This window comes from Macaca mulatta, chromosome X (assembly GCF_049350105.2).
Source record: "Macaca mulatta isolate MMU2019108-1 chromosome X, T2T-MMU8v2.0, whole genome shotgun sequence".
Classification (NCBI taxonomy): domain Eukaryota; kingdom Metazoa; phylum Chordata; class Mammalia; order Primates; family Cercopithecidae; genus Macaca; species Macaca mulatta.
Window position 1 is genome coordinate 159,683,359 of NC_133426.1, and position 24,276 is coordinate 159,707,634.

Consider the following 24,276-nt stretch of genomic DNA (forward strand, 5'->3'; position numbering starts at 1 on the left):
ATGCCCGCATGTGGGGGCACCTCCCTTTTCCCCAGCACCCTGTTTCTTAACACTTCACCCTGTTACCACTTCACAGAGCAGGGACAGACACTCCAGGTCCCACGGCGGGTGAGCACTGCAGCTGAGCTTTGTGCCCAGGCAGGTGGCCGGCTCTGTGGGCTTCAGTCCCTACTCATGGCTTCTTTGGGCCTCTGGGATGACAATGCAGCCCACAGCCGCACTCAGCCCACAGCCGCAACCCATCAGCCCTCACACCAACCCAAGAGCTTGACATCTCCCCACCCAGCCACCCGCGGACCTCACCGCGGGAAGAGGCCACAGGGAGGCAGCCCTGGAGGTCTTGTGCTGGCCCCTAGCATGGCTCACCGCCTGGCCCTGCTCAGCAGTGGGTCAAGGGAGTCCAGCCCCTAGTATCTGGCCAGTGAGTCAGAGGGTGAGTAGTTGGCAATGTTTATTGGGAAACAGCAAACTCTGCTGGGCATACAGGCTGGCTGGGAGAGCACGGCCCTGGAAGCGGGGACTGGAGAGGAATCCAGGGCTCTGTGGCTGGTCAGGCAGCCAGGGAAGGCCTGGCAGGTGCATGGACCTGAGGCTGCCCAGATATGAGGAGCCGGGGTTGGTAGAGGCCGGCTGAACGGTGGAGACTGGCGCTGCCTGTGGCACAGGAGGTGGCCCTGGTGCTCAGGACTCCAGGCTGGGGTCATCGGGCGGCAAGTACATGGGCTCGATGTGGGCCCACCCGCGGGCCTGCTCATCTGCCCAGGCGAGCAGCTCTGCGGCGCGGTGCAGGAAGATCAGGAGCAGAGTGTGCACATCGCCCTCCGCTGAGTGGGCCGCGCTTGGCTCTGCCTGGAAGTAGCGGTGGAAGAGGCTGCCAAGGCTGTAACCCTGGCGGCCTCGGGCCCGGGTGCCGTGGCTGTGGGCACGGTCGAGGCCCCGCAGGGCCGGCAGTGTGTCCAGGCAGACAGTGTCCCGAGGTAGGCGGGCACCCAGGCGCCGCAGCTCGGCACACAGCAGGGGGAAATCATAATCAAAGCCATTGTGGGCCACAAGGCAGATGGGCCCTGCCTGGCGGCTCAGGAACGCCTGTAGCATCCGCACCACGGCACCATCAAAGCCAGCCTTCCGGCACCGCGCCAGGCCCTCGCTGCTCAGGCCAGTGATCTCGCTGGCCTTGGCGGTGAAGGGGCGCTCTGGGCACATGCACAGCGTGAGCTTGTCCAGGACCCGGGGCAGTACTGGGGCACCAGATTCGTCGCGCTCCAGGTTCTCCAGGGAGGAGCGGTGGACAGCAAAGAGGGACAGTTCAGCAATCTCAGGATCCATGCTGGGGAGCCCAGTAGCTTCCAGGTCCAGGAAGACAAAGGTCTCAGCCCGGGGTGTCTCTGACATGGTGATGTTCCCACGGGGATAGCCAGGCCTCAAACTGCCAGAGCGAGAGGCACAAACTCTGAGGACTGGAGAGAGGGGTTCGCCCAGGCCCTGCTGTGTACCACCCTCCCCCTAGCCAAAGCTCTGACCCTTCTGGGGCTCACTTCCTGCCACCCCCAACCACAGCGCCTGTGACCTTTGGCTCTGGGAGCATCAGCCCCACTCCTGCCACCTACCGAACAGAAAAGGCAGGCCTCCAAGCGCTCTACTGCCTGCCTCCAGCCACAGTCCCCAGCAGGGATTGGGAGAGGCAGAGGCAGCTCAGGGACCACGCCTCAGCGGGGTCCAGCCCCTTCACCGGAATGCCTTGGCTGGGAACCTGGGGCATAGCATGCTGGGTCTCAAGCCCTGGAACCAGCTTCGGGAAAGCAGGCAAGCAGCCACCCAAAAGAGCCCATGCAGTGCGCTCAGCTCCCCCTGGGCTCGACCTCCCTGGCCTTGTCCCTGGCACACAGGTGCTGGCCCCGAGCTGGCCTCTGCCTGCTTGCCCCCAGGTTCCTGGGGCGACTGTCCTTGCCAACCCCACCGCACCAGCTTACCTGGGGCGGGCACTGACCGGCTTCCTGGGCTTCTGGGCACCTGTCGCCACATAGGCTGCTCCAGGCGGCCTTTAATCAGCGGCCGCGGCCCGCCCCCAGCTGCCTGTTGGCCAACAATGAGGCCTGGGGCCGCAGGACCTGTGCAGCCGGCTCGCTCTCCGCCCCCTCGCTAGCTCACAGCCACTGGGACACACGCCCTGTGTTTACAGATTAGGAAGCAGGCCCCGGGACGCACGCAGACTCCAGGAGCTCTTCACAGGCACAGGGAGGAAGCCAGAGCGGTGCAGAAGGCAGTAACCTCCACCCAGCCAGGCTGTGGCTGCCAGGCCTCACAGGCCTGGGGCCAATGCCTCCCCCATGCTGGGGCCAGTCACACAAAGGCAGCAGGTCCTCTCTGCCAGGCCTCAGTCTCCCGTCACTGGAGATCAGGTGCTGCTCATGGGGATGAAGCAAGCTCTGGAGTGTGAACAAGGTGCCCACACATGCCGTGCTCAGCCTCCAAAGGGGAATGGGGTGCTCCCCCAAAACCTAGGGATGGGGCAGCCTCGGGGCTGCCCACACACCGCCCACCCCAGCTCACACAGCTTGCCGGCTCATTTCCCACTGCGAAGGGGAGATGCTGCTTTAAGGACGTCGCTTCATCATGTCTACCGTGCACCTAACAGCGCTGCTGGGGAAGGGAGATGAGCCTGGCCTGGGAGCTGTGCAGCTGAGTTAATGCTTCCCCCACCAGAGACAAGCAATGTTAGGGGATGGGCCGGGAGCACCGGGACTACAGGAGGAGTGAAGCCCAGTCCTGCAGACCCCAGTCTCGGGGACCCACCCTGCCCACCCCACTCCAGGCAAAAGGCACCAGGTCCTTCCCGGTCCTGGGAGGAGTGGTGCCCTGAAGACCTCATTCTGGAGCAAACCCTCGGTGGTGGGTGCACTGCAGGGCCAGCCCCCTGCTGGGGGCACAGAGAGGTGACCAAGAGGAGTCCCTTGGCCTGTAAATCAGGTGGTGCACCTGGACCGTGGTGACCACAGGCCTGCCTGGCCTCCCACCTCTCACAGCGGTGGCTGGGGGATGCCTCAGGCGACTGGGATGGAGGGGTCTGGCACCTGGCTCCTTCTGGCCTCCTTGTCTTGTGTGCCCACGGGGTCCTTGGGGAAGCAAAGGAGATGGTACCAGGAGGGAGCAGGGTGGGGCGGGCAGCAGCAGGTGCAACAATGGCCCCAAAGAGGCAGAGGCCCCACTAGTTGTGCCTGTTCTAGTGCTCGCAGGGAGGGAGGCAGCTGTGACAGGCACACTGCTCAGGGAGATACTGGGTCACCCTGGGAAACCCAGACAGCATCTTCCTGGACAACCAGTCAGGCTGAATTCCCCAGCCCAGAGCTGAGTGCCCAGCCAGGGAGGAGCAGGAAACAGGTACCCCGCGTGGGATCCAGGAGCACTCAAGGAGGGCGGCTGAGGGGTACGTCTCACACAGGACCCTGAGGCCAGCCAGGGGAGGCGGCAGTCGGGTCTCTGCTTGCAAGTGGCTGGCAACAGCAGGAAGGAGTGAAGCCACAGGAAGAGGACACAGCCCGGGCCCGCCAAGACGACAGGAAGGCCTCGGCCAGCCTGCCCAGACCTGGGCCACCTGAGCAGCTCAGGATGGGGGGGAAGGAGAGAGACGTGGAGCTGCGGAAGCAGAAAGCAGGCTGGAGGAGGCTGCTTAGAAACCGAGGCTTTCTTTGTGTCCAAATCAAACCACCCATCTTGTCTCTCTGTCCCCAAAGGGGCCAAAGGTCCCTGCCTAGAGCACAACGTGGGGCTGCAACGGCTTCTGCTGCCACAATCATCCATCCTCGGCCAACTCGATCTTGGGAGAGGGCTTCCTGCCCCCACTATCCTGTGCTTTCGCGTGGGCCATCACTGAAGACTCTGTATTTCTCCATCAGTTCATTCATCTTGGTAGCTGCAGAGGAAAGAAACCAACAGGAAAGCGAGCCTGGCGCAAGAGGCGAGGCGCCTCCTGCCCGCCGCCCAACGCACATGTCCTCAGCTGATCCTCCTTGAGCCCCAGCTACCACCAGCACGGCAGGGAAGGGACAGGCACTGCCGAACTGGGAGCTGCTCAAGCTCTGTGGGGGCTAGGACAGCAGCTTGGGAGCCCTGGGCTGGGTCACACCAACCGCAGCACAGTTCCGAGACCCAGGCCAGGGTCTGCTGACCCAGCTGTGCCCCCGCCTACCTGCCCCCTGCCCCCAGAGTCCCAGGGGCAGCATATGGCACACAGTGAGGAGGCAGGGACTGTCCTGACTTCAGTGGCACGTTCAGTATTAACCAGATGGATAACTGCACACACAACAAACCCAATCACAGACAGCCCTAAGGCCTTGGCTGCCCAGCCGGGTGGCGGGCGTGGTGACTGCACCGCACCTTATCTGCCATAACCACATCTGCCTCTCAGTCGCCAGACCATGGCCATCATCCCCCTCCCCCAGCAGAGGACGACAACACAGCCCCTCACCTGCCCTGCCTGTCCGCTCCCCATCCGTGGCCCCACTGTCAGCTATACTTTGCCTTTTACATGTTGAGGTCATTAGCATTGACATTAGGTGCTGTGAACCCTGAATTTGTCATCCTCTGCCCATCCCGAGGGTGACTCTGAAGCTCAAGAATCATGGGGTGTGCCTCGGGGTGACACTGAGCTGGGGAATGTGCTCAGCCCGCCCGGAATTGCCTCAGGACCCTCTCCACTAGCCATCAGCTTCCAGTGGCGTCCCAGCTAAGGGGCTTCCTGCCGCAATGCGCACTGCTCTAGACTGTTTTCCTAGGCTCCAGACGGTGTCCCTCGTGTGGCATCTGCCCTTATCAAATCGTCTAGACCTCCATCCCAGCCTTCCTGCTCTGCCCTCACTCTTGGTGCAGAGCTTGGCAGGGTCCAGAGCCCAAGGCCGGGTGTGCAGGGCCCTCAGTGCTTGTAAGGCATCCTGGCTGCTCCTGAGGCCACAGGTTGTCTCTCCCGAAGCTTTGGCCCCAGCCCTTGGCCCCTGTACTCCAGATGACAGGAGGTGGGTCCCACCCGCCCTGTGCTCAGCACCTGCACTCACCTGGCTTGTTCTGTGTGCCCGCCTCCTCCGGAGCCCTGCCCTCCATCTCCCCTGCCCCCCATCTCCCCTGCCCCCTTTCCTGGAGACCCTGTGCCTGGCTGGGGCCTGCACGACGCTAATCTTTGTGCTGGTTTTTCTGTCTCTTTTCTCTCTTCTTAGAGATCCCAGCCTCATTTCGTTTCTAGTCTCCTTGTGGCTGGGTTTTCACAGCTGTCCAGGCACGTCTGGAAGTCGCACTAAGTGTATTCAACAGTGTCGGAAAGTCCTTTGGGTCAGATTTCCTGCTCATCCAGGGCTTTCTTCTCTCCTGCATGGGGCTGCTTTTCGAGCCGCCGCGGCTGGGGAGAGGATCTGGGTAGCTGCCGCTCCCCCTGGTCCGCTGTGGTGGAGCCATGGCCTGTGGGGTATCTCTCCGGAGGACAGTTTGGAGGAGTTCCACAGAGGTGAGGCAGGGGTCAGCTCTTGCCCCATGGACCCTCAGAGGCTGCGAAAAGGTAGGCTTCACCCGGGCTGCCGCCAGCCACATCAGCCACATCAGCCACATCAAGAGCCAAGCTAGGAGCCGCTCAGGCTCTGTGGGGGCCAGGCCAGCGGCTTGGGAGCTGGTTTGCTTATTCATTTCCATCATTTTCTTCACAGAAGAACAGGCTAGGGTCTCGCCGGGGGCCACTACCCCATGCAGGTGGCCCTCTCCAGACCTGCTTCACCTGTGCCCTCTGCTTCCATCTGCTCACCACTGCCCCATCCCCGGCACCCCGCTGCCCCTTGGGCTGTCCTCTCGGCTGCCGCCTTCCTTGCCCGCTGAGCCCGTCACCACTTCCAGGGTCGGTGGCATCTCTCCATTGTTGGTACCCTCAACTCTCTTGCCCCATTCTTGCACTGACAATATTGCTTCGGTTTCCAAATACATTGATGTTTTCATGGCAGTGAGGTTTCAGGAAGCCTGGGGGGCGACTCCTGGTGGGTGATGCTGACCCACAGTGCCAAGGCCCTCCCAACTCACAACAGGCCACGCCCCCCGGCAAGAGCCCAGAAGTCACACCGGCTGCTCCTCACTTCATAGGTGGTGCCACACCTCCAACAGAGCCTGGCTGCGGGCATGCAGATTGCTGGGACGGGAAACAGCACAGAAACACAGGCCTTCCACAATGGGAGGAGGGCCACTGAGACCAGGGCCCTCAAGGGGTCAGATGGGAAACGGGACAAGTAAAGAACCGTCCCGAGTGGCCTTTTGTGGATTTGATGCTGACCCTTTCTCTGGTGTGTCCAGACACTGAGAATTCATCTCAAACCAAATCAGGATGCTGAACTGATGAGAGCTGAGTTGAGAGCCCCAAGAGAGGCCAATGCCCGCCCTGGGCCTGCTCCCCTGGCGTCTCTCCAGACCCCCGAAGTGGATGGGGCTCGAGGGTGAACAGACACTTCCCTGTACACAACGCACTGCCCAGTTCACACAGCCTGGACGCAAAGGGTGCCCTTCTGGTAAGAACAGACACTACACTTGATCTTAGCCAAGAAGCGATAAAGGGCTTTTCTGAAAGGCAAGACCTGCCACCAGTCCTATGGTGCCACAGTCACAGGTGAGATGGCACACTGTTAAGAATACCAATTATCATTATAAGAATGATGGCATAGATTATAAGCAGTTTACTAACAGCAATTATAAAAACTGGGGAGAGAGTCATAGTGACAGTGGTGATTAGGATAAACGCTTATAATAAATTTTAAAGTGGAGGGTTCTGTTGCAGTTCAATCGGCAAGAAGAGACTCCTCAGGGCCTGGTATACACGGGGCAGATATGTGCCAAGGCCAAGAGCAGTGAGAAGCCTGGCTCTCCAAGGAGACAGCTGGCTGGAGGGTTCATTCAAAGACAGTCTCCAAAACGAGGGCTCAGAGGCTATGGACTTTAAACCACTACTTGGGGGTGCAACAGTGGAAAACATTTACAGCAAATGCTTTAGCTGCTGCTGCCTGAGGCAGTGCATAATAGCCGGGGCAAACAAGAGACTAAACAAGAAGCTCAGAAGGAGGGCCTGAAGAATCAGAGGTCCACAAAGGCTCTGCAAAGCTCTGGCACAGTCCTGGGAATCTGAAAGACCATGTGTGTGTGCCGGGCTGTGAAAATCCCAGAGAGAGAGACCTGAGAAAGCCCTGAGCTCTCACCTCTGGCTGACCTTGAGGTTCTGAGCAAGCAAGACGTGAAGGAGAAACAGCTGTCAACTGCCTGGCTGAGTGTTGTTGAAAAACATGAATGACACATCTACAAAGCTCAAAAAGCTCCCAATGTAATAAATTCACAGTGATTCACACGAAGACACATTATAATCAAAGTGTCCAAAGCCAGGGACCAACAGAATTTTGAAAAGAAAGTGAAGAGACTCATCATATACCAGCTGGCTTTACATCAGAAGCTTTGGCAGCCAGAGGACACTGAAATGACACATTCAAAGTACAAAAGAATTCTATATTCAGCAAAACTATCCTTCAAAGATGAAGGAGAAATGAAGACATTCCCAGATAAAAAATGAGGGAGTTCATCACTAGTGAGCCTTCCCTACAGGAAATACTAAAGGTAGGCCTCCAGGCTGACATGAAAGGACACTAGACAGTAACACAAATTCACATGAGGAAATAAAGAACTCCAATAAAGGTAACAACATTGATAAATATGAAAATGTGCACAAATGTACACATTTAATACAGCTTCATTCTAATGAGCAAAGTTTTTGTATACAATTGAAATTAGTTTGGTAATATACTGTTTTCAGTTAGGATGCTAAATGCAATTCTAAGGGTAACCGCTTAAAAATAACTTTTAAAAAAAGTGTTAAAGAAACAACAAGGGAATTAAAATGGTATACCCAAAAATACCTAACACTAACATATTTTGCTTTAATAGGAAAAAGTTTTTGTATACTACTGAAATTAATTTGGTACTAGACTGTTTTCAGTTAGGATGCTAACTGTAATTCTAAAGGCAACCACTTAAAAAATAACTTTAAAAAACAGAGTTAAAGAGGCTGGGCGCGGTGGCTCATGCCTATAATCCCAGTACTTTGGGAGGCCAACACAGATGGATCACCTGAGGTCAGCAGTTTGAGACCAGCCTGGCCAACATGGCAAAACCCCATCTCTACTTAAAAATACAAAAATTAGTCAGGCGTGGTGGTGGGTGCCTGTAATCCCAGCTACTCGGGAGGCTGAGGCGGAATCACTTCAACCCAGGAGGTGGAGGTTGCAGTGAGCTGAGATTGCACCACTGCACTCCAGCCTGGGTGACTGAGTGAGACTCCATCTCCAAAAAAAAAAAGAAAGAAAAAGAAAAATATGTTCACACAAAGACTTACAATGTACATAGCCAAAAAGTAGAAACCCACGTCTACAAACTACAACAAAATGTAGTATATCCAGACAATCAAATATTATTCAACCATAAAAAGGAATGAACTACGTGGATAACCTTTACAAAACTTTATGCTCAGTGAAAGACACCAGACACAAAAGGCCACGCATTGTTATTCCATTTATAGGAAATGTCCAGCACAGGCAAACCCATAGAGACAGACAGCATTTCTATGACAGTGGTTGCCAGGAGTTGAGGCTAGGGAGGGATGGGGATTGGCTGCTAATCATGTGGGGTTTCTTCTGGGGGTGATAAAAATGTTCTGGACTCAGATGGTGATGAGAGGATGGTTACACAACTCTGTGAATATCCTAAAGACCATGAAATTGTACACTTTTAAAAGGGCAGATTTTATGTTATATGAATTTGAATTCAGTAGATCTGTTATTTAAAAAATAAATTAGAAGAGGTAGAAAACTGGCTTTACCTTCTTTCTTTGAGTTTATTTTGCTGTTTATTTTATTTTCTAGCCCCCTGAAATGTGGTATTAGTGCAGAGATAGCAAAAAAAAAAAAAAAAAAAAGGAATGAACAGAACAGAGGAGAACCCAGAAACCCACACATAACGTACGGATACTTAATAATTCACAAGAGTGATGGTATTGTAGATCAATGAGAGAAAGAGTGATTTCCAGTCAATGGTGCTGCAACAAATGTGTATCCATATAGGATACAAGGAAACTAGACCCCCACACCTCACTCCATATGCAAAAATCAACTCTGGGAAGATGGCCCTCATTATAAGCATTTTCCCATTTTCCTTAACTTTTTTTTTTTTTTTTTTTTAAAGACAGGGTTTGTCACCCAGGCTGGAGCACAGTGGCGTGATCTCGGCTCACTGCAACTTCCCTCCCGTGGGCTCAAGTGACCCTCCCACCTCAGCCTCCCACATAGCTGAGACTGCAGGTGCATGCCACCATGCCCAGCTAGTTTCTGTAATTTAGTAGAAACGCAGTTTTGCCATGTTGCCCAGGCTGATCTCAAACTCCTAGGCTCAAAGTGGTCCATCCTCCTCCGCTTCCCAAAGTGCTGGGATTACAGGCATGAGCCACCACGCCTGGCCCAAGTAACATTTTTAATTGCCAAATACTATTCCATTCAGGCATTTGCTATCATTTGCTTCACATTTTCTATTACTGGGTTACCTCAATTTTCTAAGATGAGTGTTTTCACTTGATAATCCACTGAAAGCATTTTTTCAAGTGAAGGAAAACATGCATTAGAAAATGAAAAACAAAAGAAGGGGCCGGTCCCCAAATGCTCCTCCAGGGTTAGTGGAGCACAGAAAAGGGAGCCCACGCATGGGGCAGCCCCAGGCAGAGGACCAGGAGGGTGGCCACATACCTAGACTCATGACGGAGCTGCTGCCGCCCCAGCAGATCTGCTCGCCTTGCTGCTTCTTCACCGTCTCCACGGTTTTCGCAGAGGTGTCAGCAACTGCCACGACCACTTGCAGCAGCTGGCGGGGAGGGAGGGAGCAAGCCAGCAACCGGGCACTAAATGCCACTAGTCTCACCTAGCGATGGCATCTCCTGCTTCCCACCCCCGTTCACAACGATCAGGTGGCACTCACCCAAAAGACAGTCAAGGGTAAGGGCCAGAACTCCCAGCGGGAAAGTCACCAATCAGAGTTCTCGGACCTGAGTCCCCTCTTCCTGACCCAGCGGGGATGCCACACTATCATGTCACTCCAGCAACCCTCGATGCCTAGGGACATGCCAGCCAGCACTGCATGTCCTCCCAGCCCCAGCAACTGGCAAGGTGGGAAAATAAATGTCCCAAGAAAAATGGACAGGAGAGGCCTTTGGCCTCACCATCCCTGATCGAGGAGTCTCACAGGACCAGCCAGTTAGAGGTTGGAAGGCTTGGAGCCTCTCGGTTAAAAAAACAAAATAAACATCACGGAATCTTTGAGCCAAGGGCAGAGTTGCGCATATAACAACTGTAGTCATCGTAACTAAAGCCGGCCTTTTAGGTTGGCCTCTGGGGATCTCACATGTGGAACAACAAAACAAGCAAACATTGATGAGCCTGCTTCCTCCCGTCCTGTCTGAGCAGTCTCATGGGCAGACAGGCAGGCGCTGAGATGGGCAGGTCTACAGACCAGAAGTAGCACCTGCCCCAGCCCACTGAGGGGCCCAGAGCCCTGCCACGCCACTGGCCCGCAGGGAGCCCAGCCCAGCTCAGCCCCTCCCAGCCCCTGGTCCCGCCCTGTGGTCCCTTGTCAGGGACTACTGAGGCCCCTGAGCCCAAGCAGGATATAAGCTCTGAGTGAACAGGGGAGGGGGGCAGTTAGAGGGGAGGGGAAGGGGACCCTTACTTGGCTGTAGGAAGTCAGATTCTGGTGCGTGGCCTGGATGATGGGGCCGCACGGGTGAAGGTCGGGGCCTGGGCGCTGGCAGCACTCGCCCAGCTCATCGTCATAGACTTGGAGGAAAGCCAAGATTAGCTGGTGGAAGTCGGAGGTGACCAGACGCAGCTTCTGGTCTAGGGTGCTCAGGTCGGCTGCGCCCGCAGCGGCCCCTTGCTTGTGTTGTGCAAAGTACTGCAAAGCCAGAGGCAGAGTCCCTCGAGGCTGCCCTGCCTGCCAGCCAGGCTGCCACCAGCCCTCACCTCAGACACTGCACAATCAGGGCGAGGAAGAAAGCTTCCAGAAACAGGGAGACAGGGAAGCTGTACCGAGCAACTCAAGCCAGGGCAAGACCTTCTGGCTCCCAGCCTCAGCCCCGTCACTCACTCTCCCGTGGGCCCCAGTCTCCTCCACAATCAAACAGAGGCCAGGTCAAGGGCTGCCAGGAGGACCACGTGCGGCAAGGCACATGGCAATGTGCTCAGGCATGGGCACCGCCCAATACCTGAGGCTGATCCCTTCCCCCAGCCACGGCACCCGCCTCTCACCTCCCCATGGACTGAGCACCACAGTATTCTAGAACATGTCAGGCCCAGTGCACAAGCAACCTCACTTAAGCCTCACATGCTGAAGGAGGTCACAAAGCAGGGCCTTGCCTCCAAGCTCCCCCTCCCAGGAGCTAGCACCCTTACCTCCGTTCTAAGCGCATGCAACTTGGCGGCGCTCTCCTGCAGCTGCCTGGCCAGCTCCGCCAGCTTCTCCTCCTCCTCGGACTTGGCAGAGGCACTGGCCCTGCAGGAAGAGAAAGGGGACACCTGCAACTCACCGCTGCCAGGGTTGTCTGCAGTAACAGAACCAAGCAGCCTGGGGCTGGGATAGCAGGGCCAGGGTGCTGCTGCCAAGGCCTCCAGGAGCACATACCACTGCCAGTCATCACTCTGCTTGTTGAGGAGGGACTGCATGTCCAGGGGCCATGGGTCGCACTCTGGATTCAGGAGCATCTGCAGGTGGGGGCTGGAGAAGAGCTCCCCCAGCAAGGCCTCGTTCTTCTCCCTGGTGTCCTCGAAGTGCTCCATCAGGCTGCAAAGGCAGCCCCCAGGGCCACACCGTCACAGGCCAGAGCACTGGCCCAGCAGGCCCTCAGCCCCACAGGGAAGGCCCCAGAGGCACATTGGGGCTAGGCACAGAGGCCAGGACCAGCCCCACCGCGCGGAATCCTGCCCCACCTGTCTGCCCTGGCTCCTCCATTTATGTCCGCCTACCCACCCACCCATGGGGCACCCTAGGTGCTCACCCTCTTCTGTGCCTGGCCCGTCTGCTCTGAGTCCCACATCCCACCTTCACTCACCCCCAGGGCCTTGGGCAGCAGCCAGCACCCTTGGGACACAGACGCCCCTTGCCCGTACGCTGCCTGGCCCGACTGGCCAGCCAGATTCCCAAGGGGGGTGTCCCACCTCAGCCAGGATCAGAGGGGGAGTGACACCCCAGCCCCTAAAAGCTCTAGAACTAGGACCAAGAGAAGCCCGTGAATACTGCCCACCTGGGCCATCCACACCTTTACCTCGAGCAACTGGAGCACCCAACGGTCAGGTTCCGGATGGCATCAAGCAACTGGTCCATGAAGTGCAGCTGCTTCTGGGCGCAGGCACAGCCCTGGGCAAGGAAGGCCACAGGCATTCAGTGGCTCCCCCTAAGCCAGGCCAATACCAGCTGTCCCCAGTGCCCCTGCCCCCACATGCCACCCCTGCCAGGAGCCAGTGGAAAGGAGGGGTCTGGCCCATCAACGACTCTGTGCCTGCCCGGCAATGTCTTGGACTAGCGAGTGCTCCCTGCCTTGGGCTGTAATGATGCTGGGACCACATGCCGGAATGGGCTAAGCACTGCGGAAACCTATGAGAGCGTGTGTCTGTCGTGCAGCTGACAGCATGGCTTGCTGGGTGGGCGGGCAGCACACAGCAGGGTCTGCTGTGACAGAACACAGCCCACAGGGACACCTCCAGGACAAGGCCTGTTCTCCTCCAAAGATTGCCGTCCCCGCTGGGAACAGATGAAGCTGACAGGATGGGGCTGAGCGGTGGCCTGCTTTCCAGCCAGGGGACTGGCGTTCCAGCCCGGAAGGCCCAGGTTCCAGGAGCAGCAGCTCCTGAGGGGCTGACTTAGTGCCCCACTCGCCGGAAAGGTGAGTGAGATGCCCATGGGAGCCACCCGGCCAGGAGCTCAAGGCTTCCAGAAGCACAGCTTTCTCCTCCTTCCAGAAAAGGGAAGAGGTTCGCTGAGGACTTCCAGGACCTGAGAGGCTATGCCTGCTCCAGAAAGCCCCCATCCAGACCCACTTCTTGAGCTCTGAACTTCCTAACCACGTCAAAAGGGTCAACTCCATGGGGTATGAAATGCCACCGGGAGTGCCTCGGCCCTTTTACTGTGGCCTGTGCCTTCAGTGCCAACTTGTCATGCAAATGCTCCTTGGGGGGCTTGGTGAAGCTGCCAGAGTGGCTGGCTGAGCCAGTCCGTTCTGGTGCATTCCTCAGAACAGTGTATGGCAGGCGGGGGCAATGATAAGGTAAAATTGGCAACACTGTCAATAGCATAGAGACTGGGCATCACCATGACATCCAACTGAGGCAGATTCAGGAGCACAGGTGCGAGCAGCTCAGGGCACCCAGGACAGGGGTGATAGCACTGGGAGGGCTCACTGCCTGCATAGTGGTGCTGGCCACAATCATGTGCTCCAAGGTGATCTGGGGGCAGCGGGCTGCCACGTCCCCACAGCACTGACCTGGCCTATCTAGATGCTACACAGCAATGGAATCATACACAACCAAGCATGAGGCTGGCGAGGATCACGTGTGTCCTAGTGCAGATCAACAGTTGATTTCCTTTTTATTGCTAGTTAGTTTATACATTCACTAGTTGATGGACATCTGGGCTCTTTCCACTTTCGGGCCATTAAGAATAACACTTCTATGGACGCTCAGGTATAGGATTTTGTGTGCATGTGTATTTTCACTTCTCCTGGGTGGACAGCTGGGACTGGAACTGCTGGGCCACGGGGTAACCGTGTTGCCATCTTTCAGGAACTGACAGACTTTTCCACAGCAGCTGCACCACTTTATATTCCTATAGCAATGCAGGAGGGTTCCAGTCTCTCCTCATCCTGGTCAGCACTGGGATTTTCCTTTTATTTCTTAAGCAACAGGGTCTTGCTCTGTTGCTCAGGCTGGAGTGCAATGGCACCATCATAGCTCACTGAAGCCTTGAACTCCTAGGCTCTCCGTGATCCTCCCGCCTCAGCTTCCCAAGTAGCTGGGACTACAGGGGTGTGCCATCACATCTAGCTAATTTTTTACTTTCTGTAGAGACGGGGTCTTACGATGTTGTCCGGGCTGGTCTTAAACTCCTGAGCTCAAGTGATCCTCCTGCCTTGGTCTCCCAAAGTGCTGGGATTACAGGCATGAGCCACCAGGCCTGGCCTCCTTTCCTTTTTTGATTCTAGCCATCCTAGTGTGTGTATAGTGGCATCTCATGATGGTTTTGCTTTGTGTTGCTCTAATGGCCAGTGATGCTGGCCATGTTTGCATCTGCTTGTTGGCCATTTGTTCATCTTCTTTGGAGAAATGTCTATTCAGACACTTTGTCCAGTTTTGAACTGGGTTTTCTGTCTTTCTTATTGAGTTGTAAAGGTTGCTAAAAGATTTGGGATACAAGTCCCTCATCAGTCATGTGATTTACAACTATTTTCCCCCATTCTGTAGGTTTTTCTGTCTCTTCACTTTCTTCATGGTGTCCTTTGGTGGACCAAAGTGTTTCATTTTAATTAAGTCCAATTGATCTGCTTTTTCTTTTGTCACTTACGTTTTTAGTGTCAAATTGATGACTTCATAAAACATCATTATGAACACCTGGATTTGGGCGTATATGGAGTGTGCCTGCCTACTGCAACCCCTATGCTTAGGAGGCTCCCACTGGCCCCTCTCTGACTATTGCTAGTTGGCTCCTGAGTTCCTCGGACATGACCCAAGTCTTGGGTGACTGCTGCTCTTTGTGTTTCCGCCTGTGTTACAGCCGGGATGTCATCGTTCTAGGCATTTTCAGGGCATAAGATAAGGAAATACATACATGTTCCTTAAGGTAAGAATATATTAAGAGGATGGGCACAGTGGCTCACGCCTGTCATCCCAGCACTTTGGGAGGCTAAAGCGGGAGGATCGCCTGAGCCCAGGAGTTCGAGACCAGCTTGGGCAACATAGCAAGACCCTGTCTCTACAAAAATTTTAAAAATTAGTGGAGTGTGGTGGTGTATGCCTGTGACCCCAGCTACTCAAGAGGGCTGAAGTGGGAGGATCGCTTGAAGCCCGGGGGCTCATGCAGATATTCCCAATTAAAACTCAGGACTACAAGGGTTGACCCTACCTAATGATCTTAAATCTGTATCTCCTTTCTCCCTCCTTCAACTCCCAGGTCTCAATAATGGCAACAGAATTCTCCAATTCCTTTGTTTATCCATAACAAGGAATGCAATCCTGCTACGTGCTGCTGCAACATGGACAAACCTTGAAAACCTTGTGCTCAGTGAGGAAGCCAGGCACCAAAGGCCACATATTCCAGCACTCCACTCCAATGACATACAGACAGATGGTAACTCAGTGGCTGCCACGGCCTGTGGGGAATGGGGAGTGGCTACTCAGTGGTTTAGGGTCTTTTCGGGGTGATGAAAATGTGGAACTGGATACAGGTGGTGGTCATACAACATTGTGAATGTACTAAAGACCACTAAATTGTGTGCTATAACACAGCTTAAAAATTGAGGACGAAGTTTCAGTTTGGGAAGATGAACAAGTTCTGCGGCTGGATGATGGTGATGGCTGCACAGCACCGTAAATGTGCTTATGCTCCTGGACTGCACACTTAAAAATAGTGAACGTGGTACAATTGAGGTGATGTGTATTTTACCATAATTTTTTAAATTAAAAAAAAAAAAAAAAAAAAAGAAGCGAGCTCCCACAGGGCCTGTTAGGAAATTGTTTTTCATGGCTGACATGGTAGATTTTATGTAAAGTGCATTTTGCCACAATGCCAATGTGGAAATATAAAGCAAGCACAGCGCTCCCGTGGCTGGGCAGAAAGCACGGGGCAGGTGCTGGCACGCTCTGAGAAGCGAATGGCAGCACGTGGGTCAGGGAGGAACACCAGGATTCTGAGTTCTCCTGCAGAGTGGCAGGGGGCTGGCCATGCCACCACCGTCACGGAAGTGGGTGGTTTATGTCCGGAGAACAGAAAAAGGGAGCCCCAGGGAACTAGAAAGTATTGAAGAGACAGTGGAGAAGAAACAGCTCAAGAAAGTGACCCCGCAAATCTATAATGCCTGGCCTCAGGCCCACCTGTGCATGAGTGGCTCTGATCTTGATGAGCCCAGCAAAGACTCCCAGGTTGACCACTGGGTGGCGCACACACAGGGGGGACCCGAAGAGCCATGCAAAGGCTGCAGAAACAGAGCTGATGCTGGAAGGAACCGCAGGCAAGAGGCGGGAGGCAGCTGAACTTGCTGCTTAAACCTAAGCAGGTCAAGTGCCTGCTAAAGCACAAATATTTATACAAATATAAATTGTGTGGAGAATACATTCTCCCAGAGCCAAAGTAATAGGTAAAATGTCCAGAGAACTACTTGGCACGTGAAGAACCACGGACTCTCAACCACAGGAGAGAAGACTCACTGGATATGGACTTTGGGTGACAATGTGTCCATGCTGGTTCATGGACTGTGACAAAGGGGCCACCGTGTGCAGGGTGTCCATGGCGGGAGAGGCTGTGTATGTGTGGGGCAGGGGGCCTGTGGGGACTCTCTGTGCTTTCTGCTTAAATTTGCTGTGAACCTAAAACTACCCTAAAATATTAAGTCTATTAATTAAAAAAAAAAAAGAAAAAAAGACTTCACTGGACAAGTGATCCAATTAATAAGTGAGCAAAGAACATGAATATGGAAATGTTTCCAAAGTGTATACAGAAATGGCCAACAAGCTCACAAAAAGACACTCCATATCATCGGTCATGGGGAAATGCAAATCAAAACCATAATGAGATACCACCCCACACCGAGCAGGGTGGCTAGAATCAACAAGACGGATGCCAGCGAGTGCCCGTGAGGATGAGGAGAAACTGGAGCTGTCCCGCACTGCTGCTGGAAAAGGAAGATGGTGCTGCCACACTGGAAAACAGTTTGGTGGCTCCTCAAAAAGTTAAGCACAGAGTGATCCTGTGACCCAGCAATTCCACTCCTAGCTATACACCCAAGAGGACTGAAAACACATGTTCAAACAGCCAATGTGCATCTCACATGTATTCATTGACATCTTATGCAGTGTGCCACTGCATAAGTGACCACCTTGGGCACGTGTTCTCAGGACCTCCTGGGACTATGTCATAAATCTCTTCAGACATTAAAAAAAAGAAAACCTGTTCAGTCAAAAAACACATGCAAGAATGTTCATAGTAGCGTTACTCATAATCATCGAGTGAAAACAATTATTTCAAAATTTAGAAACGATAAGGTGGGTGCTGGGGTTTCTTTGACCTACCGCGGGGTAGATGAGGGACCTCGGGAGAAACTCTCAGGCCACAAGGGCTTGGGAGCTAGGCGCCAGGATGAATGAAGAATGAAGTCATCAACCAAGGACAGGACACTCTCCACCCCACTGGTCATCAGAAGCCAGAGATCTGCCCCTACCTGCACAGCTGCCCTCTCCCCTGTGCCCCAAGGACAACCAGGGTCTACCCAAGAGAATTCCAGCAGTTCTGGCCCCAGGGATGCCTAGAGAAGCAGCCTGCCCGAGCACTCAGCCAGCCCCAGGGCCTGAGGAACTTCAAAGGCACTAGGGGAGGAAAATTCTCCCACGTCAGCAGGCACCACGAGGTTCCCTGCCCAGGGCAGAAAGTGTGCGTGTCATCTGCAGAGCAGACAGGGGCCCCCTTACCTTGAGGAGTTCCTGGTCATCTGGCGCACACAGCATCAGCTCATGGCCCAGCTTCGTCATTTCTGTTGAAACACAAAGAGCCCATCACGGCAGGCACCTGCCCAGACAGCAGCGAACAGCAGACACCCGGGAAGCCCAGTACCTACAGGCCAGACTCAGTACAGGAGACCAGTGTGGGCCAGGAGGCAGGTGGAAGGCACCCAGGTGCCGGCGCTGCCTCTTGCTGAGTGGCCCCACCCCTCTCTGGGCATCAGCTTCCTTGTCTGAAAATCAGGAGTTGTACCCAATGCTCTCCCAGGTATGGGGTCACTCACTCTGGCTTTGAGCAGAAGCCAGCAGCTGCCTGAGGAGTGGACAGGGGTCAGGGAACCTCTATAGTACACTGTGTGCCACCCTCTCCAAGACCTCACAAGGCCAAAGCAAATGGAATCACTGCTCCCATCGGGCCATGTCCTAAAGGACCTTCGTGCCATCATCTGCTATCACACTGCCGGCAGCCCTGCGGGTGGCAGGCCTTGTTGCATTTCATGCATGGGGAATCTGGTGCCGTGCACACTGCAGATCGTCCAGCCACATCTGCCAGGATGCCCAGGGCATTTTCTGAGTAACTTGGAGCCATAAAGCCTGGGGCTGATGCCAGACCTGTCCCTCCACCTAGCCCTGGAGGGTCTGTTGCAGGAAGTAAGCAGAGTCTCTGTGGGGAAGCACTCAGTAACCCCAGGACCACCACACAAATGCCAACTGCACGCCTAGGCAAGCCTGTTCCACCACCGCCCTTAACCCCACATCCTCAAGTCCTCCCTGACCCCTCTCTTCCTCTCAGCGAGTCCAGCCAACCCTATAAATCCAGGATCCGGCCAGCGCTGCCTCCTGCATTCCCCTCCAAACTTTCACCTGGACCACTCGCTGCAAGAGCCCCGCGCCGTTCTCCCTGCCTCTTCCCCGGGCGCCCTATTCCCAGCACAGTGGGCCAAGGGTCTCGTTACAGCCAACAGCAGAACTCGGCCTTCCTTGACCCACACGGGATTTGGCCCATCCCCTCCCAACCTCACTCCTTGCCCTCCCCTGCACTCCAGCCACACCAGCCTCCTTGTTGTGCCTCCAAGCTGCCAGGCACAGCCCACCTGGGGCCCTGTGCACATGCTCTTCCTCTCCACACATGCCACGCTGGCTTCCGCCCCTCCTGCCGTCTTATGTCAACAGCACCACCCTTCCCCCAAGCCCTGCAGGATCCCTCAGCCCTCAGCTGGCTGTTTCCAGTGCTTCTCGCTGGCGGATGCGTGGACAATTCTCCTACCCTCTCACACTTGTCTCTCCCTGCTAGCATGCAAGCGCCACGAGGGCAGTGGAACTCACTGCTGTACCCCAGGACCAGAAATAGTACCTCGCATGTGGTGGGTGCTCCTTAACCATTTGTCGGATGAATTCCTGAACTATCCTCACGCCCTACTGGTCCTGGTCTCTCCCACCTGCACTCTGACAAGTCTGACATTCAGTGTATTCCCGTGAGGTAGGCAAGACTGGGTTTCATCCCCACTTGACAGGAGAGAAAACAGGCTGGGAGTGGCGGTGTCAGGGCTAAGGCTGGGCTAGGTCGCACATGTGTTGGTGTGGGTCAGAGAATCTGGACTGTACCAGACATGGCAGCTCCGGGGAGAAGGGCAGTGCCTCTGTGTGGCCCAGGTCTGCCCACTGGCTGCTCTAAAACACCTCATTCTTCTGGCCCACCTCAGTACAGGGAGAACTGGCCCCAGATAACTCATGTGGCAATGCCAGCTGGGGCAGCGATCAGGACTCCAGGGTCCAGTTTATCTACCCTGGAGTGGCCAGAATAGACATAGGCCCATGAAAAATTTGATCTTTGACATTCCACCAACTTCTAGAGAGATCACCATGAAGGTGAAAAGTTAGCCACCAACTTGGGGACTACAATTTTGCTCACCTTTATCTAACGTTCATTACCAGGTTAAGTACAGTTTCTACCAAGAAATGATGGAAAACAGGTTATAAGACAAGCCCCGCTGGAGAGCAACAGGCGCCCCTAGAAATGCCACCTGTAGAGAGCGTGTCACACACCACTGACACAGGAAGACGGAACCACTGCTGGCATCGGCAAGAATCTCTGTCTCTGGCCACCAGCGCTGCAGGGACTGATGTGCTCTAGGTCCCTGAGAGAGGAGTTCTCCCACCTGCCATGCCTAGGAAAGGGTGGGGTTCAAGAAGGCTCTAGCAACATCCACACCACGTGCACCACCTAAAAGAAAACGTCGGTCCAATGGAACATGCACCATAACTCAATAAGGAGGCTGTGAACAAGCTCAGAATAGACCAAGATTCCACCTACCTTGGATCTTCACCTCTGTTGGGACCCCTTTCAGTGAGCTGAACCTGTCCTGCAGTGAGGGCCAGACCCTGCAGGGAAATAGCAGAGCTGGTCAGGCCGGAGACAGCCAGAAAATCCCCCTGGGCCTTCTGCACGCGCTGGAGAAAGTGAATTCCTGTGTATGTGCTCAATGCCACGGAACAGCTCACTTTAAAATGGTTACTTCTGTGTCACATGGATTTCATTTCCATGAATTATTAGGGAAAGAATATTCCAGGAAGTTTACCTCGGAAATGTGATTCTGGATACTGAAATGAAAATTCTTCTCAAGACAAAAAAAAAAAAAAAAGATGGCTGCAGCAGAGGCAGAGAGGGAAGCCGCCAGCACTCGGGGCTCTTTCTTGAAATGGCGGCGCGGGTAGGTTTTGAGGGCTGGCCCCGGGCTCCTGGCACCCTCCCCAGCCTCACTTGGGTCAGCATCAACTGCTCCAGGGTGGAGCACCTGGCCCTCTGCAGAAAAGGCTTGTGAGGCCTGCTTTCAGCCATGTGTGGGCTCCTGCTGCGAGTCTGTGGTCACAATCGAGGCTCATCACCTTGGGCACAGTGAAGGCCTGGCCTTGACTGCAGCACACAGGGGCCGCTCAGAAGCATGACACCTTAAAAGCCATCTGGTGGGCAAAACCAGATCCACACGCACAGCGCACGGAAGGTAGGAAGTCCCAGAACACCCAGACACGCGCCGCAGGTGACACACAGTTCAGCCCTCCTCTGGGTCTCCTCCTTCACGGGGGCACAGCCCAAGCACTGCAACCCCAGCCCCAAGCCCCAAGCCTCAAGCCCAGTATGACACTGAGGCCCAGAAACATCCCTCCGGCCACTGGGGCCACAGGCTCTTACCAGGGAGCCCCAGGCGCCTGCCACCACAGCAGCCTTTCATAACGAAGGAGGCGCTTTCCACCAGGCTGCCGGAGTCTGGCTACACCTCACCACTGCCATCACTCTAGGAGCCTGCTGACTTGTGTGGTGGGAAAGGGCTGGTGGCTGTTCCCTGGAGAGGCCACACTTGCCCCAGGACTGCAACAGAGATCGAGCTGGGCTTGGCTGCCTCCACAGCACCACTCGCCTCTGTGACTTATTAAGATAACCGCGGGTTCTGTGCAAGTGGGGTTGGGGAAGGAAGGTGGAGGCCAGCAGGCTGGGCTCTGACAGCGGGATTGCCAGAAACGTCTCTGAGCACAAGGCTCAAAGAAGAGGGCACTCACCCAGCACTGTGCAAGGCCAGGCACAGTAAACCTTGAACACACTCAAAATCCACACTGCAGAAGCCCAAGTAGCCAGACTCAGTAAAGGCTATCATTCAAGTCACCGCACCATCACAGCAGGGGGCAGAGCAGGAAAAGAAAGTGCGGGAGGCCTTGGAAGCCCCAAGGACACCCACAGGGCCTTGACCTCCACAATCCAGGGGGCTCCATGAGCTCTGCCCCAACCCACACCAAGGACCAACACTAGGTGCAGCTTCCAGGTTCTACTGAAAGGATATGAAAAGGCGGCCCTAAATGGGACTGACAGGGTACAGTCACATACAAAGAAAGGCAATGGGAAATTCACAGGAAAACTCCCATCCATCCGCTTCTCTTGTAGGACTCTCAAAACACCTAAGGAATTCTTGCCAGCCCGAAATCAGAGAACGTCATCGTATGCTCCCTGGCGGCTTTTTCAAAGGATTCGGTTTCTGGTACTTACAGAAGTACTACAGGTTGAATACCCCTAATCTGAAAATCTGAAATGCTCCAAAATCCTAAACTTTTTGATCGCTGATATGATGCTAAAGGAGATGCTCATTGGAGCATTTGAGATTTCGGATTTTCAGATTAGGGACGCTCAACCAGTATAATGCAAATATTCCAAAATCCGAAGAAATCGAAATCTGAAACACTTGCGACCCCCAGACATTTTGGATATGGGACATTCAACCTGTAGAAGCACCTGAGGGGCATGGCTTTGGCCTCCTACCCGTCCCTCTCTGGCCAGCAGGTGACCGCAGTTCCCCGAGTGCCTCCAGCTTCCACCTGAGTCAGGCAAATTTGTGCCCCCTCCCACAAAAGCCTCCTCCTGGGAGCTCGCTCAAGACCCTCACACTCCACCCAGCCATCTCCAGTCCTGCCTCACCTCCCAGCCTCCCAGGTTCCCAGGCCAGGAGCTGGTCCCTCCAGGGCCAGCAGTGGCTGCCAGACAAGCCGTCTGCCACTCAGAGGTCCAGGCTAGCAGGTGGAGCCCTCTGGGAAGACAGCTACTCACAGTAACCACAAACCCCATCTTCCCCAGGTGGGGCTGGGTGGCGCCCACACACACCCCAGGTGGGAAGAGGAAGAAACTGATGCATTACCGGGTACACATCCACTCTAGGATCTCCAAGCGGTACTTTGAGGGGCTGCACAGCAGTTCCTGAATTGTCTTTGGCTCTGTGATATACAGACCCTCAAGGAAGGGGCAGTTTAGGTCCTAAGCAAGGAAAAGGAAAGCAATATTCACTGAAGGTCCCAGTGTACATCATTTTATTTTATTTATTTATTTACTTTTTTGAGACGGAGTCTCACTCTGTCACCCAGGCTGGATGGAGTGCTGTGGCATGATCTCGGCTCACTGCAGCCTCCACCTCCTGGGTTCCAGTGATTCTCCTGCCTCAGCCCCCAGAGTAGCTGGGGGATTACAAGCACGTGCCACCATGCCTGGACAATTTTTGTATTTTTAATAGAGACGGGGTTTCACCATGTTGGCCAGGCTGGTGTCAAACTCCTGACCTCAGGTAATCTGCCCACTTCAGCCTCCCAAAGTGGTGGGATTACAGGCGCGGGCCACCGCGCCCTGCCCTCAGTGTACATCTGCAAGCTCCCATGACCCTTTCCTTTACCCGTGTCCTGCCATTTTGCCAAGAGTTCAAGTTCCCCCATTCTTAACCCCACATCTCCCGCGGCATGCAGACCCCACCTCTTTCAAGTACTCCCACTCTGGGCTCTTGTGGCAGCAGGACCTAGGAGCAACGCCTGAGGCTAAGACTTAAGAGAGGGTCCTAGGTTTCGGGACTGAGGGAGAGGGGAGAGGAAGAGGGGCCACTGAGCCAGTCGTGGACAGGATGGGGGAGTGGCTGGGGGGAGGAGCGAGCGGGCCGAGGGGACCTGGGACAGCTCCCTGACATCGTGAGCCAGTTTTCCTCACTGTTGCAGTGAGGGCTCTGTCCTGTGGGGCTGTAGAGGGCTTCTGGAAGCTATCACCCCCGGCATCTGACACCAAGCCCTAGTCTCGCTGACTTGACAGAGTGGCACGAGGCTCTGCCCATCTGTCCCCCGAGACTCCGCAAGATCCCTAAGGCCAGGCCTGCGTCCTCTGTGTCTGCACTTGCTCCGAGCGCCCAGCCCGGGTACTGCAGTTCCACAGGCGGTAATGGCCCCAACTACCAGGCACAGGCCGTGGAGACAGCAAGAGCGAAGGCCTGGGGCACCCCAAAGAGCAAAGATGAATCATCCACAAGCACCCCCTGTTGCGGGGGAACAGGGCGCAGCCGGAACTGGCGACGGTGGCCGCGTGGCGCAGCGGACTTCCGCAGCAAGCCCGCCCGGGCCTCGGGCAGGGCCCTCCCCGGTCCCCTGCCCTGGAGTGGCTTTCTGGGCCAGCGGCACCTTCAACTTCCCGAACACCTCCACAGCCGCCCTGAACACGCTGCTGTCGCCCTCGTCCTCTGAGTAGTCGTCGCCGCCGCGGCCGAAGCCAGCGTCCTTCCCCGCCATGTTTCGCGCTCCGGGCCGCGCCCCGCCTACGCCCTGGTCTCACTGGCCGGCACGACCGCCAATCAAGTTCCAGTGTTCTTCCCGCCCACCCGCCTGCGCCCACCCGCTACCCCACCGACACTTCCCATTGGGCGGCGGCTCCGCCGGCGCGGGCCCCGGGCTCCCACCCTCGCCCCAGCACCACCCAGGGGCAGGACCACAGGGAAGCGGGCGGGGCGGACATCGGGAAGCGGGCGGAGCGGACACGGGGAAGGGGGCGGGGCGGACACCGGGAAGGGGGCGGGGCGAACGGGCCAAGCTGGCTCTCGGTCGCTGGCCTTGCTGGCGTCGCCCCTGCTGCCGGCCGGGAGTGATGACGCGTCGAAGCGAGGCTCTTCCAGGAGGGGGCGCTCCTGCCTTT

General features: G+C 55.5%; 2 protein-coding genes across 4 annotated transcripts; both read right to left on the reverse strand.

The window, feature by feature from the left end:
- Positions 1 to 434: 434 nt before the first annotated feature.
- On the reverse strand, positions 435 to 3,910 carry TREX2 (three prime repair exonuclease 2). Of its 2 annotated transcripts, none has more exons than XM_077988802.1 (2): positions 3,749 to 3,910; positions 435 to 1,426 (listed from the first exon to the last, which is right to left on the reverse strand). In XM_077988802.1, the coding sequence occupies exons 1-2, from the start codon at positions 3,796 to 3,798 to the stop codon at positions 682 to 684; spliced, it is 795 nt and encodes a 264-aa protein (XP_077844928.1). In that variant the 5' UTR covers positions 3,799 to 3,910; the 3' UTR covers positions 435 to 681. The 2 variants fall into 2 exon arrangements, with proteins under 2 accessions (XP_077844928.1, XP_077844927.1); XM_077988801.1 differs by lacking the exon at positions 3,749 to 3,910 and adding an exon at positions 1,971 to 2,063 and having other exon boundaries at positions 435 to 1,457.
- On the reverse strand, positions 435 to 23,895 carry HAUS7 (HAUS augmin like complex subunit 7). Of its 2 annotated transcripts, none has more exons than XM_001083074.5 (11): positions 23,769 to 23,895; positions 22,478 to 22,593; positions 20,113 to 20,180; positions 17,769 to 17,830; positions 12,362 to 12,453; positions 11,722 to 11,880; positions 11,493 to 11,592; positions 10,771 to 10,995; positions 9,795 to 9,909; positions 3,749 to 3,910; positions 435 to 1,426 (listed from the first exon to the last, which is right to left on the reverse strand). In XM_001083074.5, exons 1-10 carry the CDS (start codon positions 23,874 to 23,876, stop codon positions 3,840 to 3,842), a joined length of 1,116 nt encoding a protein of 371 aa, XP_001083074.1. In that variant the 5' UTR covers positions 23,877 to 23,895; the 3' UTR covers positions 435 to 1,426; positions 3,749 to 3,839. The 2 variants fall into 2 exon arrangements, with proteins under 2 accessions (XP_001083074.1, XP_077844926.1); XM_077988800.1 differs by having other exon boundaries at positions 1,608 to 3,910.
- Between the last annotated feature and the right edge of the window lie 381 nt (positions 23,896 to 24,276).

Bases quoted from the DNA above. Each gene is read 5' to 3' on its own strand.
- TREX2 (XM_077988801.1), bottom strand. From the start codon at position 2,022: ATGTGGCGACAGGTGCCCAGAAGCCCAGGAAGCCGGTCAGTGCCCGCC. The intron at 1,458-1,970 runs GTAAGCTGGTGC...CCCTCTCTCCAG, and splicing joins CCGGTCAGTGCCCGCCCCAG to TCCTCAGAGTTTGTGCCTCT.
- HAUS7 (XM_001083074.5), bottom strand. From the start codon at position 23,876: ATGGCGGGGAAGGACGCTGGCTTCGGCCGCGGCGGCGACGACTACTCA. The intron at 22,594-23,768 runs GTGCCGCTGGCC...TTCCTTGCTTAG, and splicing joins AGGTGTTCGGGAAGTTGAAG to GACCTAAACTGCCCCTTCCT. The intron at 20,181-22,477 runs GTAATGCATCAG...ATTTCCCTGCAG, and splicing joins CTAGAGTGGATGTGTACCCG to GGTCTGGCCCTCACTGCAGG.